Source organism: Lepidothrix coronata, unplaced genomic scaffold, assembly GCF_001604755.1.
Source record: "Lepidothrix coronata isolate B3197 unplaced genomic scaffold, Lepidothrix_coronata-1.0 Scaffold8, whole genome shotgun sequence".
NCBI classification, from domain to species: domain Eukaryota; kingdom Metazoa; phylum Chordata; class Aves; order Passeriformes; family Pipridae; genus Lepidothrix; species Lepidothrix coronata.
The window spans coordinates 4,412,960-4,431,547 of record NW_016690188.1 but is presented as its reverse complement, the minus strand read 5'-3'; the positions used below and the strand labels follow the sequence as shown (position 1 = coordinate 4,431,547).

The following is an 18,588-nucleotide window of genomic DNA, read 5'->3' as shown; positions in this document are numbered from 1 at the left end:
CTTATCTTTCTCGAGAGTCTCACCTTCTCTTCATCTGCTGCATCTTTATAGGTGCCTGTGTAAGCATCAACTTTATTTTTTGCAGTCAGGACTGTTTTTGCCTTCTTGACCTATAGCAAAACCAAAAGATTTCAGGAATGAAATTCAGCCAGCAGAAGCACTGAATGGCTATTCCTATACAGTGATGAAGCTGACACTTTCTTATTTCTAGAGAAAATCTTGTGAGCTATTTTTACTAACAATATAATGCCTTCTTCAGGGGTCACTTATAGACACTGCTAAAAGATGATCAGGTGTGAAATTAAACTAGACCACTGCTTAAGAATGTAAGAAATTTGTGTTAGAAATACTTCCAAGTCTTTTTAAACACTGAATGTAAAGACATATGATGACATTTTTTTTCCACTTGCCATAGAGATTTCCTTTCATGTCAACCCAGGTAAGACCAGTCAAAAAATCTCCAGTGTTGTTCAGTGGAGAGTTCTTCATTTTAGAATGCTATCTCCCCATTGTCATGGCACAATTCTGCTCTGTGTCAGGACTAAGGTCATCTGTTTTATTGAGGCTGTTAAATGCTAATACTCTGCTGGGGAGACCATTTTGTATTTGACAGATTGCAGGGAACAAAAGATATATCAATGGAACCATTTAGTAAATTTAAAAAAAAAATTTATTTTGAAAAATGTAAGCTGTATAGACTTTGCTTGGAAAATTTTAAAACTAGGTCAGCCTATTCACTGGTAGGGGCTAAATGCCTGCTTTGGAATCCCTTCCTGTAGCTCACAGAAAAAAAGGCTGCCTGCAGCTCCATGCACAGTGCTCTGTGCAGGTTGAGTAGAAGATCTGACATGGGGAGGCATTAGTGTATTATCTGTGGACTCATCAACAGCTCCAAGAAGACAAAGTAGGCAAATGGGATATTATTGTCCCAAGAGGCAGAACCAACCTGCAGCCTACCACAGTAAGCACTTGTATTGAAACTCAGACTTACTACTTGTGCTCTCCAGTCTTTTGTTGACTTCTCTATGATTTTGAAGGGATGGGTAAACTCTTCAGGAGATTAAACTGGTTGATAAAACTATAAACACTTTGTACTCCATGGTATGTTCTGCTTCCATGGTCAGATACTCACACGCCACCTCTGTCTATGCAGACACACTGGCAAACACAACTCAGCACGGCCTTGGCAGGCACTGGACACCTCAGTGAAAAATGTGATGGCATTACATATCGTTTTGTGCATCTTCCTATCATAAATACACCATAATTGGTACTTCCAGCTTGATACTGGACACTAAAAAACATTCTACATAGCAAGCAAATAGCAATATGTCCTTCTGAATGTATGGAATTTTACCAAGGAACTCCAGATGAACCAAGTCAAGTATTTATTGAAAAAAACAGATCTACTTATAATGTATGTCACCTGTACAAGTTGTAAAAAAATCAGTGACCCTGTAAATTGTCAGAAAGTCCTTTATGGCAAGATTTTGATTTGGAAACAGCAGACTTCACAAGCAACTGTACTGCCAATATTATACTTCTAAGAACAGCATTCTAAACAGTAACTTACTTTTTCTTTCTTCTTTTTTATAAGGCAATTATGAAGTCCAGCTTCTCTAGTGTCCAGCTCTTCATCCAACAGTAAAGCACAAGTGAGATTGACTATTTTGAGCTCTTCCTGTGAAATTATTGTAACAGAAATGTTTAACATTCCTGCTGCACAGAGGCAGAGATGAAAAATTATTATTTTTTGCAATACCTGGTAGATGACCATCTCTGATTTCACTTTCCTTTCAGAGAGTTTGCAGACAGTCTCATCAAAATTTTGTGTTGTTTCCTGGATGGAAGCTTCAAGTTTCTTCCATTCATTTTCCAGTGTCTGGGGAAGGAAAGGACAAGAACAGCAATATTACATCTGAAGGAACAAAAAATCTCTAATATATCTATATTTATATCTACATATATATATATATATGAGATGCTGGAGAATGTACAATATGGAACTGTATACTTCAGCCAAAAGGCTCCAGAAATTATTTGCTTAGAAAGAGAGTGCCAGGCTACCAAGTTATGTAGTTCAAATACCACTTTGAAGAATACATATAATTGTATTATTTGTATATGGCATCAGCAACTCTAGGAATGGAACCTGAAAAACACATTTTAGGAATATAAGTATTCCATTTGTGAAGGAAAGTTACCTTTTTCAGATACCCCAAATTTTGGCAAATATGAATTGGTATAAGTGGAGATCGACTTATTCTATCGTCTAAGATAGGATTTATTTAATATGCCACATAACCTTTATCTTCATTTCTTCTTTGTTTATCCTATATATTAGTATTCATTTTTAGAACTTGCTCCTGAGAAAGATCAGAAGCTTTGCTCATGAGCACTGTGAACAAAACCACTCCTTTCCTCATTTTAATTTACTTTTTTATACTCTTCTTTTTCTTCATTCAGTTCCTTGACTTTTTTCTCATATTCTCCAAATATTTTCTTTTCTTCATCACTCCAAAGATCTTCAGGTTTGGATATAAAAGGAGGTGGAGGAATATTCTGGAAGTATTAAAGAAAAATAGACTTAAAAAGCAATATTAAGTCTATGTCAGCACACTAGCGAACTATAGAATGCATCAAATTTAATGAAAGGCATTTCTTAGAAAGGTATAAGCCTTAAGTCAAAATAACATATACATTCTATTGCTTTGATCTGTTACTTGCACCAGTAGTTTTGCTGTATATATATTGTGCTATTCTCACTTATTTGCTTACAGGTATTCACTACTGAATTTTGTGAAGTACAAGTATTTTGTACTCAAATATACTACTGTCCATACAGGATATATCATATTTTATGTTTCAGAACCCCAAATCTAACTCCATGCTAACTTCTAAGTGGAGTCCTAATTTTCCAAAACAGAGCAGTTCCAGGGGTAGTGCTTGGATCTGCCCTCACCTTTTTCTGCGACACTTCTTCCCATTCTTTTCTTCCTCTACTACTGTACTATCTATATTTGCTGAGTTAAATGGAACACAGTGTTTTTCTGTAAGACCAAAGACATGGATAATAGACCCTTCCCCTAGGCATATAGTTGTTGTAATGCTAATAGTAGATTATGTTCCTACAGTATTCCACTGTGATAGGGACAGGTGTTAATGGGTAAATCATATACAGGCAGTAGAATCTTGTGGTCTCCTTTGAATCCAATGTACAGTCTCTTATGGAGTCTATCTAGTCATAATGCAATTCTACAATTCTCCAGCTTTCTTCTGTCACTTAGGTTGGAAATATTCGCTTGTTGAACTTCACATTACCATAAGAACTCACAAGCTCCCAAACCACGTGACAGAAAAACATCTCACCATTTTCAGGATGTCTTCCTTTCTGACTTCCAGCACTCCACCCATCATGTCATCAAGAGCACGCAGTCTGTCATCATCCTGGCAATGACCACAAAGAAATATTTTCAGGTACGAAAGGAAGTGTAGTAATTGCAAGTTATGGGGACGATCGTAGTGTTCACCTCTAGATCCCCGCTATGATTATTCAGCGTGTCACCAGGAGATCACAGAGTCACAGGATCAGTTAGGTTGGAAAAGCCCTCTGAGATTATCAAGTCCAGCCTATGACCTAATACCACCTTGTCAACTAATAATGCAATAATGCTCTTTGGTGATGTGTGTGAAATATGCCAAAAGTCTCACAGTGAGCCTAACACTGTCTTTTCTTCCCTCAGCTGGTCTATGTAGTTCTGATTGTAAATAATAACAAGAGGGAAAAGGCACACATCATCATTACCTGCCATTTCAAATTTATTTTCCCATGCTATGTTACTGGCATATTCCAGTGTGACATTAATTAAATAAGCCTAATCAGAGACGAAGGCCTTATCAGTAAAAGGACACTACTTTAATTACCGTAGCTGCAAGGCGTTTTTCCATTTCAAGCTTAGCCAGCATTTCTGCTTTTTCTTTCTCCTCTTGGGTCAAGTATTTCTCAGCTTTAATCTGAAGGAAGAAAATGAGGTTTGTATCAGGGTACTTTTCTTCAAATTTGATCACATGTGGACTAAGAATCTTTGGAAATATGGTGGTCCTGGTTTTGGCTGGGATAGAGTTAATTTACTTCCAAGTAGCTGGTATAGCACGTCCCTGGCATCAGGGTATTGGTGGTGAGCAATTGGTTTTCATCTGCATCAGTTGTTTTTCCTGGGTTTTCTGTCTTTCTCTTTTAATTACATTTATTATTATGATTTCATTACATTTATTATTACAATTTTGATTATTATTGTTATTATTATATTTTATTTAAATTATTAAACTATTATAATCCCAACCTATGAGTTTTCTCACTTTTACCCTTTCAATTCTCTCCCCCACCCTGGTGGGTTAGGAAGTGAGTAAGCAGCTTTGTGGTGCTTAGTTGCTGGCTGGGGTTAAACCATGACAATGGTGTAACACTAATTCTTAATTCTTTTTGTATCTCTGCTCTATGATAATGTTTCTCAAAATGAAAATTCTCCTTTTGAACAGATCCAAAACCTATATTTAAAATACAAACGATACCATCCTTGTTGTTGATGTTGTTTTTTATGCATGCCTTTTCTGACAGTGGAATAACATGGACTGGTGAGAGAGCAGAGAGAAGTTGGAAAAGACTGACCAAAAGAGCAGATAAGATCAGTGGAATGTATTGTATTAGAAATACAGTATTTCTTTATAAATTATCAATTGGATGTATAAGTACAGCATAAAGTATGCTTTAGTACTTAGATACTTAGTTTCAAAATGCTGCTCAGAGAAAACAGAGAAACCCTTATCTATGGAAGCAATTCCTGAAAGCCTGGTTTGAATCTCAGGAACAGGGATATTTTCTACCTAATTTATGGGCATTTATAAACTTTTAGCAGCAGTAAATTAAGTTTGTATACATTTAATTCATTTCAGATTGACTTACTAAGAGTTTTCTCCCTAAAAAGAAAAGGGAAGGAAATGAGCCCAAAAGACGACCTTAAGTACACAGACACATCTGTTTTAAGGGCTTTCAGTACTGACACAATGTCTGGAAATGAGAAGAATTAGAGAACTGTAATTGAGTGGGGGCAATAGAAAGATGTGTTTTTCAGACACCTCTGAATCTTGAACAGTAAGTGCTCGCTCTGGCATCTCATCATCTGTAAGACCTGGCTCCCACACTTCCACTTGGAGGTCAAGTTGTTCCAAGATTTCTCGGATCCTCAGGTTTCTTTCTTTCACTCGTGCTATCTCCTGCTCCTTTTGTTGTGCAACTATGTCAAATTCCTTATTAAAAGCAGTTTTCACTTTGTAAATGATGTCCTGAAACACCAAAAAAGGAAGCAGCAGTACGGCACAGGTCACATCCATCCATGTTTACGTACTAGTCCACAAGCCAACAGAAGCATTAATGTGTGTATTTGTACATGTGACAGGGAGATAAACTGGTAAAGCCTTTTTGTGAAAATCATAAGGGCAGAGCTCAAACTTTGTTAAACGGAGTTGGACAAATTATCTTTTTTTTTTCCCCTGGAAATTTTTATTCATTTTCTTCTACGTATTTGCCATTTGACAAAGATTCTGAAAGAAACATACTGCTGCCAAAGCTAGATAAAAAATAGGCTGCCCTTTATTTGCGGTTTTTGCCCTCTTCAGCTGGAAGAAGGTGGTTCAATGAAAAAAACCTGGGACCTGTAAATCTAGAGATTGTAAATTCCAGGTGCAGGGAGTCAGAGTAAAGGACATACTTTCCTGATGCAACCTGCAGTTTCAATATGCTTTCATGTAATTTCTCTGACATATGTAAGTAAAATGTGCCCATTAAACAAACAAACACTGGAAACTGGTTTTTTTTAAACACCTGAGACCTTATAATGATTTTAAAAAGTACATATTCTTATTGGATAAATTCTTCTTTTAGTATAAATAACTGATCTCAACAAAGAAAATTAGAACATTAAGAGAGAAAACAATGTGCCTCTCTTACTGTGTCAATTTACTAAAATGCATCATGAGAATGATTTCAGTTCTATCATTAAACTTCATATTTTAAGATGCCTATCTGTTTGTAATTTGTATTACAATAAATATTCGTGTCTGATGATTATTTCATTGATTTATAATGTAATATTAAGTAGGATGTGGTCAGGCAGGATGGCAGATAAGGTACCATGTTGCTGGGAGGAAAAAGGCTGTATTTAATGTCTAGACAACCATCTAGCCCTTAGGAAGCTCACTGCATTGGCCAAGAGCACTGAAGATATATCTACACCTTCTTATACAATATGAGTCTTTAAAGCCATACAGTAAAAAGATCTTGTTATATCCAAGTGAAAAGTGTTCCTTGTGTTTCTTTACCATCTACTTTAAACACTACTGTGTCAATTAGATTTTATGTATAACAATGGTTAAACATTTTGCTCTGCTACCATTTACAGCTGTAGAGAGCTCTGAGAAGGCAATGCCTTACACTAATTTAACCACTTGCAGGTCATCTTCTAGGAAGCCTATTCTGTAGCGTGTTTATGACTTAATAAACTGGTCAGGGTAAGAAAAGTAAGAGAGTCTGATACTAATGAATAATAAATAACAGAAACATTAAGGACTCCGAATAAAAGGTTGGTGAGACTGTAGGGTAAGGAAATAGTGTGAGGATCCAGCTGATCTTTCATTCAGCAGCAAATAACAGGGAAAGAGGTAACAGGGAAAGAGGTCATGTTTTTACAGGGCATGCTGAGATGTGCAAGCTATCTTTGGCTCTGAAAACTCAAACTGAAGCACCAGTGGGCAAACACAGATACCCTCAAATTGGGTAACCAATCTCACAAAAATGTTGTTCTTCCACCCCTGAGGTGGCAAATCCACATGGTACTCTACTGCACTATGTGCATTTGTCGGCTTTTGTCTCAATTACTCAGTGACCTGTGCAACTCTCCATTGTTTAGTGAACAAATCTAACCATGCCCAAAAGCTAACAGTGGCTGTGACTGCTGTGAAAACAAACAGATATGACAGTGTTGCTGCAGTAAGAGAAATTTCAGATGTCACCTTCAACAATACTATTTGATTGACTCTCTGCTCCTTGGTGTGCAAATCACATTGGTGATATAGGATAGATGTGTCTCCTCCATACTGAGAGCTCAGACTTCCAATCAGGCAGAAAGATTCACCATCATCAGCCACAGCTTTTGCTTCCTTCTTTCCTTCTTCCTCAGATAATACAGTCTCAGACTCAGTCTCAAGATCTTCCTTCTGAACCTGCATTTCACAAACATGATCACTGTGTCACATGTTTCACTGAATCATGGACAAACGTATGAAAAAATTCTAAAGGCTACTATATTCTTCCATTAAATTCAGTGATCAAAATGATACAAGTTGAAATGATCATATTTGGAATATTGGGACCATTTGTACATTCTCCAGTACAAACATGGGCATACTGAGGCAAGTCAAGTAATAGGCCACTGATACAATTAAGGATTTGAAATATCTAACATGCGAGGACAGCCTGAGAGAACTGGAATAGTTTGGCATCAAGAAGGAAAAGGCTTGGGGGATTCTTTTCCCTGAAAGGATTGTCAAACAACATGGGAACCCTTTTACTGTGAGAGTTGTCAAACACGGGAAGAGGTAGCCCCTAGAGGTTTTGGAATCTTTCATCCTTGGAGATATTCCAAACCTGACTGGACATGGCCCTGAGTAAATTGCTCTGGGAGTGCTGGACAAGATAACTTCCAAAGGGCTTTTCTAAACTCAGCTATTCTATGGTTATTTAACACTAATACATTTTTTTCTGTGTAAAGCCACAATGTTTCATCTTTATTTATATTTTTAAAATTTCTTGACAATTTCTACAGCAAGAGAATGGACCTTAGGAATGTAACTAGATAAAGAACTGTTAAGATGCCATCTCAGAACATCCTGATCTGAAATGCTTTTATGCAGTACTTCAAACAGATGGTACCTTAAGATTAGCTGTCTCAGTATCCTTTAACCGGAGAACTCTCTCCAAAGTTTCCAGCTCTTCTTTACTGCGTTCCTCCAGGGGATAATTCTTCACTTCACAATCCACATGGAAGCACTGTTCAAATTTAAAAACCAAAAAACCCAAAGTAAAAAGTTCTTCAGAATGCCTCTATTAGTTTATTTGTTCAATACCCGAATGCTAAACAGTTTCTAAGACTTCTTAAAATCAGGAATAAAATTGAGGATTAATTAATACAGACAACGTAGTATAAGTAGATTTTTTTTTCAAATTATCTATGGATATGGCCTCTTTATTCACAGAATTAAATCAAAACTAGATTTTTTGTAAAATTACTTGGTCTTTCCCCACCTTCGAGATAATCCAGTATCATCATTTTGACTCATCTCCCTCTGTTTAAAATAGGAAAAATCAGGGTTAAATTTTGCCTTTATGTTCTGTGTAGCAGAAGTCATACTGACTGAACACAGAAAAATAGGATTTACCTCTCCTTTTAGCAATACTGTAAATAGTAAATACATTGTCTGAGATCAAGAAATTAGAGAGTTGCTAATTTGCTTATCAGCAGTCTTTTCCAGTTTGGAAGGTAAAGTCCACCAGGCTCAGAGAAAATGAGCAGAATGAAAGATCTGCACGAGCCCCAAGAAGAAGTAAAGTTTTTCCCATACCATAAGCAAATCAGAAATATGTTATTTTGTCTCTGTACCTTAAGGAATAAATACTGCAGAAAATTACTTAGAAAGCAGAGGTTACCTTAACTGCACGTTCTTTTACACACAAAGCATCCCAGCACTCGTACTTGATGAAATCCTGCAAATAGCAGTTGGATAAATTCTCCATCTCAATCTCCTTCCTCGCCTTTCAAGATACAGAAAAGAAAATAACAAGATGTGGTTCGAAATAACAAGATATGGACAATTTGTGTGGAGTTATTGAAAGAAAACTAACAGATTAAATGAATTACCAATATTTAATCTTCCTAGACAATCACAGCTATCTTCTCCAAAAACTATATTGCATAGTACTGAAATGCATAATTTTATATGTGAAAAAATGCATTCTAGAACTTAAGCAACGTGCCCAAGGCCACAGTGTCAGATTTATAGTTGTTGGCATAGATCATATTCCAGTTTGCAATGTCTGCATCAGCACTTTCACCTGCTTCAAAAAGTGACTTTAAATACTTTTTGGTTTTCCTGCTTCTCAGCAATGAACAGCAGCTTTAAGACAATCCTCTGTTCTTCAATAATTTTTCTCCTTTCCACTGATGGTTTTAAAATGTTCCCCCATTCTATCATACCCTGGCCACTTCTTGTTCAGCCTCTGCTTGCAGTCTTTCCTGTTCTTCCATATCCAGGTTGAACTCCTGGTGCTCCAGTTTCTCAATGTCTGGCACCTGCTCATTTTCATGCATCATTTGCTGAATCTGTTTTTTAAAAAATAAGCATAAGGAGTAAAAAGTAATTTGAATGTGAATAGAAGAAATGCTATTTTTAACACTACAGAACTTGTTATCAGAGAAAATTATTTTAATTACTTGCACTTTTAACTGCTTCATGGTAATTAGTAGAATGTGCTGCCTGTACCTAGTGACAGACAGCACTATGCGAGTATATTTAATCTTTCTTAAAGTTGATTTGAATGTTATGTGTGAACTTGTGTATACTCTCTAAGAACCTGTAGTACACATTGCTTTGTTCTTTGATTTGAGAACTTTATTAAGGTGTTATCACTTTATTTATCTCGTGCAGTTCAACAAAGGGCAATGCAAAATCCTGCACCTGGGTAGGAGCAGTGCCACGCACCAGGACATGCTGGGTGCTGGGCAACTGGAAAACAACTTTGAAGAAAAGTAGCTGGGGGTCCTGGTGGACCAAGGTGACCAGGAGCCAGCAACGTGCCCTTGTGGCGAAGAAGTCTCACAGTATCCTGGGCTGTACTGAGTGTTGCTAGCAGGATGCTAAGAGAGCAGAGGCAGGCTCTTTTCAGTGGTGCCCAGTGATGGGACCAGAGGCAATGGGTACAAATGGAAACACAAGAGATTCTGCACAAATATCAGGAGACATTTTTTTACTGTGAAGGTGACTGAGTACTTGAATGGGTTGTCCAGAGAGGTCATGGAATCTCCATTTCTGGAGATAATCAAAATCCATCTGGACATGGTCCTCAGCAGACTGCTTTAGGTGACCCTCTGCCTTATCCTCTTGCAGATTGAAGTTTTTAAGGAAAGAAACAGAAGAAAGAGGAGAGGACAGTATTTTCTATCAGGTTGTTAGGCAGGCAGAAGCCTGCCTGCTGAGGGGACAGGTTGCTCAAGGTATAAGGGTGGCACAAAATATTTATTTGGAGCAAAGGAAACTGAGAACCAGACAGGCAGTTTCAGCCTATAGTTCCTGAAGAAGCACACCTCTCTATTACCTGTCTGCTCAGGGTTTATGACAAAAATGTAACTGAGAACTAGAGCTAGCAGCCATAAAGGAAAGTGCCCTTGTAAACAAAACTGGGAAGCTGAGCCATTACCCTTGTAAGAAACTCACAGTTTGACGCAGCTTTTTTATTCCCATTTGCAGCTCTTGCTTCTGGTTAGCAAACCTCTGAGTCTCTTCTCTAATGACCTGACATATAAGAAATGTGTTATTGAAAGACAAAAAGATACAAGAGAAAAAAATATTGAAATAATCTAAAGGAACAGTATTTGTACAGAAAGTAAACCTCCAAAGGTATTAATAACTGAAACAGACATAATCCCAAGTCAATAGGATGATTCTTAGGATTGCCACAGGAGAAAAAAAGATTGTACAACCAGGTCACATTGTAAACTGTACAGCAATAGAGCATAAAAGAAAGAAAATATTAAAGAAAGAAATAATTACAAGTGTAATGATTACAGACACATTGAACTGCATAAAGCCTACTGCCAGATTTTTTAATCCTTATATTTTTCATTGTCCTAAGCATTTTCAGTGGAATATTTAAAGGCACAAGTAAACTGACATCTTTTATTCATTCTGGAAGCTGTGATATTTTCTTTGCCCCTACAGTCTTAACAATTCATCTCTTAGGGAAAATTTTGGAATTAGTCTACACCTCTGGAATTTGTGTATCATTCTGACATTGAATGGACTGCATCCTCTAAAAGTTAGATGCAAGTCTCTTGGGTCATTAATGAGCAATCTAAAACAACCTAGGACACACTGTCACCCTTTGCCTCTCATCACCTGTCCCTAGCTGATACTAACAGTCATGTGGTACTTGTGTATTCACAGTCACATACATGTGTCAAAAAATCTGAGTATGAATGTCAGCATCAAAGTAGAAACAGGAAAACATGTCTGAGAGAGCGATGGAGAAGTCTTCACTTTCACTGGCAGTAATGTCTTAGATTGACTGGTGCCACTTGTGAGGCTGTGTCGTAATCTGGAAAGTCACTCCCGAGATCAACCAGAAAGCAAAGATATTTTCTTTGTCCTATCATTGAACCACAAAAGTTGGACAAACCGGCTCATATCAGAAAGAATTTCCTAGAATCTACAAATCCATATTTCTGGGAAAAAATTTAATGTATACGAACATTAACATCACATTTTCTAAGCTCACAAAGTGCTAAATCCCCTCTCTGTAGACTGATCTTCGCACTCTTACTTATAAAAACTTTGGTTATATAACATATTCACCTCAACTGTAATCCGAAATAAACCTCAGGGGTTTTTCAGTTAATGGCCTATTGTTGAGTATTGATTTATTGGTGCTGTAGTATTTGTTATTCTGGCCCTTGGGAAGAAGAGAGCACCTGCTTGGTTTCTGGTAATAATCTGTGCTGCTTTTTGACATTTAGAATAAAAAAGTCTTTATAAGTTTCTAAAAATGGCCAATTTCTCAGGCTTTTTTTTGCCTTTTTTTTGCCTTTTTTTTTTTTTTAAATTTATTCCATCTGTAGAAGTGGTCTTTTGGTCTTTAGAGCTCCTACTGTGCTGGGCACCTTCTCTGATGTGTTTATAACCTTGACCTAAGATTTCTAAAAGTCTAGATCACAATGCCTTAAAGAAAGGTCCAAATCTGATAAACGCTTTAGAAACAAGATTCTTTTTACAGCATATAATTTAGCACCCCAAATCGCTAATGACTCTTGAAAACTCTGGCTTTGATTAATACTTGTTCTGTGAAAGTACCTTCTGTATTTTCTGACCTATCCATGTCATGTCATTGGTATTTGTGACGTTTCCATCTTCTTCTGTCACATCTACACTGGAAGATTTCAGTGGTGCCTCCTGAAATTAAGGATAGAAGCATCTAGCTCAGGTACTTAGGGAGAATGAGAGAGAGGCAGAAATGAAATAAAAAACGGACTCACATTAGAAACACCACTGCCACCAGCACCAAATTACAATGTTACATTTTTTCCCTAACCAGTCTCCGTATTTGATCCTGCAAATCCTTGCCATTATGCAAAGTCTTTTGACTCAAATAGGCTGACTGTACTAATCTCTGTAATAATTTTATTTATTTCAATAGAAAAATATACAGCTGGTAACACATGATGTCACAGTAACATCACACTGGGAACAACAGTAACTTCACATGAGGAGAAACTGACTCTCACAGAGTTTTCTGTGGCTGAGGAAACCAAGTGAAATTAAAGATGTGAATGTCATCTTCACAAAATTATTTCATTTCTTTGATAGTACTCTTCCACAAATTACTAATTAAGCATATACAGCCTATCCTCAGGGGTATTCCACTTTAACAAAAGGATCAGTGTTCGTTTTGAGGACAATTTTTATTATGTACAATTTTATGATAACTATCAAACACTTTTCCCCCATAAAAATAAAGAGAACACCTTAAATTTCTCTTCTGGAAGTGATTTTGATGTGGATCCTGGGTCAAACTGCCATTCTGCCATAGATTTTAAAACAGCATTTTCATTTGAAGTAGACTTGTTCAGTATATCAAGAAGAGATTGCCAGTAAAAAGCAGCTTCCTCAACTTCAGTTTTCTTTATCTTCCTAGAGAACAAAAAGGGAACTGATGTATTCTTTGTGTATTATGGAGGCCAAAATATTAAATATTCTTTATAATACAATTACTAAGTTGTTTAAAAATGCCTACTTAATATTTTTACATATGATTCATTATTGTTTGAGTTTTAGAATTGCACAATTAAGTGAAGTCTCCACAGAAGTAACAATTCTGAAAGGTGGATTACCCAGATTAGAAATATTGCTCTGATGGAGTCATCTTTAATCTATGCATCTACCTGAACATTTGTTACACCACAGAAAAACTGTGGTTCAAGTGTCTTTTATTCCTGATGTCTGCTAAGAGCTCTCTATAGCCACAGTTGAATTCCCATTAAAGCTGTGATATCTCCTTATGGCTGAGTTAGAATAGTATTCCTTTTATCCCTGGAGAGCCCTTCCAGATGGTTTGAGAGTGATAAATTTCACTGTGGGTGAAACTTCTCAGAAGATACTCCTACATCTTGTGCTGCAACCATACCCAAAGTGCAAGGCTTTTCCTGAGCTAGGAAGACCAGACCACCTCTAAAGATGAGAGGAGTGATTTTATTTCTATCCAGTTCTTCTCCTTACTTGGAGATAAGAAAAAGGAAGTCTGGAAGACAAATGGATGCAGAAATTTGTCTGTCAGGATACAGGAATTGACACCATCAACATTGATCTGCCTCTTTATACATACTTCCATTTCAGACACACCAGAGCACCATCATTTTCATCATTAACGAGGATGAAATTGCCATCCAGTGAAAATATCACGGATCTGATTCCCCCTCCTTGATATGAGTGACAAGGCTTTCGAGCAAGTATATCCTAGAAAAGTCATATGAGCAGTATCAGCAAATTGTTTTTTATAGTGGGATATGTCTGTACATTACTTTTAATATTTAATTTTAAAATATATTTTAATGTTTCTTTATTTTTAGATAAAAGTCAGTCCAAAATGGCAATACAAAGTACATAAAATACTAGGATTTATAAGTTTAAAGGCTTTGATTACAGATGTGGCTAGTTTGTATATATTGATTTTGCAGGAGATGAGGAGTAGCAAAATTATCTCCTCTAAGATTTGCTGAAGAAGAAAGTAAGCAGTTTGTATGAATGTACACATGTTCATTACAAAAACAATTGTCCTGTATAATGCTATGTCAGTTCACGTTCAACATAATTTTTTCTGGACCACCTTATATTCAAGGAAAGAAAAGTTTACAGTGAAGGAAAGTAATTTTGACACCTCTTTGTCTCTGTAAACCAAACAAAGCGTGTGCCCAGACACCCACCTACCATAGTAGAAATATTGTAGATAAACAAAACACCATCTTTTGCTGCTGCTGCCAGCCACTGGCTGTTGGGTGACACACAGAGGAAACCTGATCCAAACTGATTGCTAGGAATCCTCTTTTCTGATGAAAATACTGGTGGATCTTCCAACATATTCTGCCAAACAAACAAAATGTTAGCAGCAGTTTAGATGAGGGAAATCTCTCTGCCATTTTGATAAGACTAACGAGGGCTTTGTGGATTACCACATGCATTGCAATTTAAGATGCTGCTGGATTACTGAGCTCAGGGAGCAGTGCTATTGCTATGCTGCTGATTTGCTTCTCATCTCTTCAAAAGGGTCTATATTCAGTATGTTTGGCCCTGGAGTTTCTTGGCTCAGAAAGGATGAGACACATCAGGGAGGAATGCTGACCTTTGGAATTCACCTTCTTACTTGACTTGACTCTTAAACTGGAGGAGACCTGAGCTGCAGAGAGCTGCAGTTCAGCCGCAGGCAGTGACAGTGGCTTCCTGAAGCCTCCAGTGCTTCACTGTGAGGCAGGGCTGGGCTGGGTTTGCAGTTGCATCTGCGAGTCCTGGGCTCACGTTGACTCAGTTCCTTCACTACCTGGATATCCCGGCTACTCAGCAGATGCAGAAATGCACAGCTCCAGCACAGAAGCCACATGTGAAGTGCCTACAAGCTGTACGAGTTTTAAGAACCAATATAGTAGAACAAGGAGATGGCTTTTGCCAGGTTTCTGAGCAGGTGGTAGGAGACTGAAAGTTGATAAGTATAGAGGGAGTAGGTATTTTTAGTGGAGAGGATTTCATTAAGATAAGATTCTGCTATATTCACTTCATCTACATCCTTTGTTTGCTGGTATTTAACCACCACTCAAAATAAAGCAACTCTAGAGAATTACCTCTTCAGAGAGATGGTATTTACAGATGAAAGGTGCACAGGTACAGTAGCCATACACAATGTTATCCTTCAATTTAACCGCTGAGCTCAAAGGGTAATCCAGCTCATACTGCTTCTTTATAAAGGCACTAGCATTAAACATTCCTTGGTCATTCACACACTTATCATTATCTAAAAGATCGAAAAAAGAAAGAGGGAGGAAGAGGCATCACTACCACTAATGCAGGTGCTTTGCCTAATTATGAAAATGATTCCCAGCAAGAAGTGAGCATGATGTGAGTTTTCAGGGAAGTGATTGGGAATTAAGATACTCAGATTTAACACTAACTCTGTGTGTTGTGCTGATGAAGCACACTGAAGTGAAGCAGAGCAATAGCTCTAGTGGCTGTAAAGAAGTACTAGAAACAGTTTATCCACAGTGATGTGACAATTTGCATACACTAATTTACCCTGCATCTTGAGCATTACGTCAGCAGTGCTAATTAGTTCGCATGCAGGGTCATGTCATCGTTGTCATCGTTGCCTTCATCTAGAACTTGTTTTAGGCATCTCTGCCATGTGGAACAAACAGCCTGGGTGGCATAGGTTAAAACAGTGACATTCACATCTTCAAAGGGGCATTTTATTCTTTTTGGTTCTTTAATTTGAGCTTTAAAGGGACACCTGAAATTAAGGCTGATAAAACACCTGATATTAAGACTGAAATTAATACAAAACTTGTTGATTTTCAGCAACTTTGAAAATCAAGCCCCATTTTATACATCTAAAAATAGGCACAAGAAGAAGCCCAACAACAGTGAATATTTAAAGAAAATACTAACTTTGTGAAAACTACTTTTTAAAAAGTTTGTAAGCTGGAAGGCCTTTTAAAAATCAAATAACTAGAAAATCTGACACTAGGCTTTTTGCCTTAGAAAAAGATCACAGTTTTTATTTCAGTTCTTACCTGTTGTGATTGCTGAAGAGAGACAAAAAATTTCCAGTCTTGCTCGTTGGACCTCTGCTCCAGTAAGAAGTACCATCACTTCAACTAAGTCATTCTTAAGGTCAGAAACTACAGAAAGATCGAGCACTTCATCTGCTAACACTGAAGCAGGTAAGGAACACCAATGGAAATTGTTACTGAAGCATGGTAACATTATTTTACTAAGATTTCAAGTGAAACAAAACCAGATCCCTGTTCTGAATAAACCCCTGCCCAACCACCTCAACCTGGTTTCAGGAAGTGCTGCATGCACACAACTACACTTGAGGCATTGGCTGCTGAGAATCCCTTAGCACCAGAGTGTTATTATTACATTAAACATTTAAATCTGAGTTTACATCCAGTTTGAATTATAGCAATTTGGAGGCTGTCTGCTGATAACTGCCAGATAAAGCACAGAAAAATCCTCTAAGAAGCCAGACAGACAATGAGAACATGATCAGGAAAATTATGAAAATTATTTAAGGAGATATAATTCTGTTTGTTAAACCTATTATAATATAATGTCTTTTATACCTAAAATTATGCTAAAGATCTATAAACACAGCTGAGATCTGTAAGAATAATGTTACTGGAATTGAAACAGACGTGTTCTGTAAGAATAAAGTTATTTGAAGAATAAATTTACAAATTTCACATTTTTTTTCTGAGTTAAAATTCCATCATATTTTATTCTACACTATCAACAAGCAAAGCTGACAATTTCAGCAGTGCCCACGTTAAAGATGTCTGCGGTGGAAATTTGTAACAGGAGATTGCACACAGCTACCTCAACCTACAGCTTTTTAGTCTAAATTCTCACAAAGGTCTTTAGTTCTTTGCCACCACTATTACTTTTGTGCTGGAGCTGTCATCAGCTGGTCAGCCAATCCATTCTTTTCCTTGTGACTCATAAAAGCTCTGGCACATTTGCTATCTAAAATTACAGAGGAAAAGAAAAAATAACAAAAAAAAGACTGGCCTGGACAAAATAGGTGGGAAGAATATCTTTAATCCTCCAAGAAAATAAGTATAATGAAGGAGAATGCCTTAATCTGATCAGCAAGTACTTAAATTACAGGTAATAGTGAAAAGAAAATTAATGCTGTTACATATATTACCTATATACCCCAGAACTTGGAATAATTTTGATGGCCGAGCATCTAGAATAAAGACATGTCTTTCTGTAGTTCTTGCAATGAGGAACTGGCCACTCTGATCATAACTAGGTAAAATACAAACCCAAATAGAAATCAGTTCAAAACAGTCAATAAAGAGTCAAATAATTTTACTTCCATAACTTGCTAACTTCATTGAGAGCATAAACACAGCTGAAGTCCATAACTGGACTTTATTCATTAAGCAAATGAATAAATAACAAGGGTAACAAAAATCCACCATATAAGAAGAGATTACCAAAAGGCTTAAACTTAACTTCACAAAAACTCAAATTTATATTCAGTGAGAAATAACCCTCTAAAGTCAGATACATGGGACTGTCCATAATTACTGCATATGGTGATCTTTCAGAAAAATATCTTATACATCAGTATCTTCAGTACTCAGTTAAACCTTCTTAAAATACAGATTTCTTATATTTCTCTCATATAAATTCTGCTACTACTCCTCTTGCAAGCAGTTCGGAAGATGTTAGAAAAAACAGAAGCTGTTAAAATATTTTAATTTGTTATTCTTAGAACAAAGACTTCAATTTTCAACTAATATCATTACTCAAGCAATAAATCCACAATATTCCTACCCTTGTAACTCCATACTTACTGCAAAGACAGCACTGGAAAGTTGGAAAGAAAAATTCTGTGAATAACTCGTGGAGCTTCAGCTTTGGTAACATCAAGGAAATAGATTTGACCTCTTTTGGTCCCTACAGCAACACTGTTGGAGGAGGGACAGCAAGCCATAGCAGTTGCCTAGTCAAGAAGAAAAAGACATTTAACAGTTCCACATATTTTTATATATTATGCTATGTGTTAGTATGCAATTTCTTTTGCTATTTAAAGGTACCTAAAATTTGAAGCAGAAAACCCAAATGGTTTATCTAAAAACCAAATTTTTTTAACAAAGAAAGTATTTTAGAGACATCATAGGAATTCTACTTATGCTCCGTAGCTACACATCAAAAGCTAATTCTGTTCTTTTCAGGAAAAAGAACCCCACCATTATATCCACTATCCAGATTTTAAGTGAAAGAAGTTTCACCTAAATAAAATAGCAAGTGCACTGTTATATGTACAGCTGTTACAGAAAGTAATTTTTTTTCTTACTATGTCAGATTTCAGGGTTTAAATGTATCTTTCATGAGGACAAAGCATTAATAGTTCAAAATACTTTTATCAACTCAATTCTTAAAACCTCTTTTTCATATCAGTCAAGGCATTTAGTTTTTATACTCTTT

At 36.7% G+C, this 18,588-nt stretch overlaps 1 protein-coding gene across 4 annotated transcripts in view; it reads right to left on the bottom strand.

Annotated features, from left to right (window-relative positions):
• CFAP43 (cilia and flagella associated protein 43) overlaps positions 1-18,588 on the bottom strand; it is a 44,125-nt gene that overhangs the window by 10,555 nt on the left and 14,982 nt on the right. For 3 of the 4 annotated variants that reach the window (XM_017840267.1, XM_017840260.1, XM_017840279.1), the window contains 20 exons: positions 17,955-18,103; positions 17,297-17,400; positions 16,158-16,298; positions 15,213-15,382; positions 14,308-14,460; positions 13,706-13,836; positions 12,849-13,014; positions 12,178-12,276; positions 10,546-10,623; positions 9,309-9,434; positions 8,762-8,866; positions 7,988-8,104; positions 7,069-7,278; positions 5,137-5,343; positions 3,925-4,014; positions 3,370-3,447; positions 2,437-2,562; positions 1,763-1,882; positions 1,574-1,681; positions 24-110 (listed from right to left, as the gene is read on the bottom strand). In XM_017840267.1, the coding sequence (XP_017695756.1) occupies positions 24-110; positions 1,574-1,681; positions 1,763-1,882; positions 2,437-2,562; positions 3,370-3,447; positions 3,925-4,014; positions 5,137-5,343; positions 7,069-7,278; positions 7,988-8,104; positions 8,762-8,866; positions 9,309-9,434; positions 10,546-10,623; positions 12,178-12,276; positions 12,849-13,014; positions 13,706-13,836; positions 14,308-14,460; positions 15,213-15,382; positions 16,158-16,298; positions 17,297-17,400; positions 17,955-18,103 (2,565 nt within the window). The remainder of the gene's footprint in view (positions 1-23; positions 111-1,573; positions 1,682-1,762; positions 1,883-2,436; positions 2,563-3,369; positions 3,448-3,924; positions 4,015-5,136; positions 5,344-7,068; positions 7,279-7,987; positions 8,105-8,761; positions 8,867-9,308; positions 9,435-10,545; positions 10,624-12,177; positions 12,277-12,848; positions 13,015-13,705; positions 13,837-14,307; positions 14,461-15,212; positions 15,383-16,157; positions 16,299-17,296; positions 17,401-17,954; positions 18,104-18,588) is intronic. The other variant, XM_017840273.1, reaches the window with a different exon arrangement.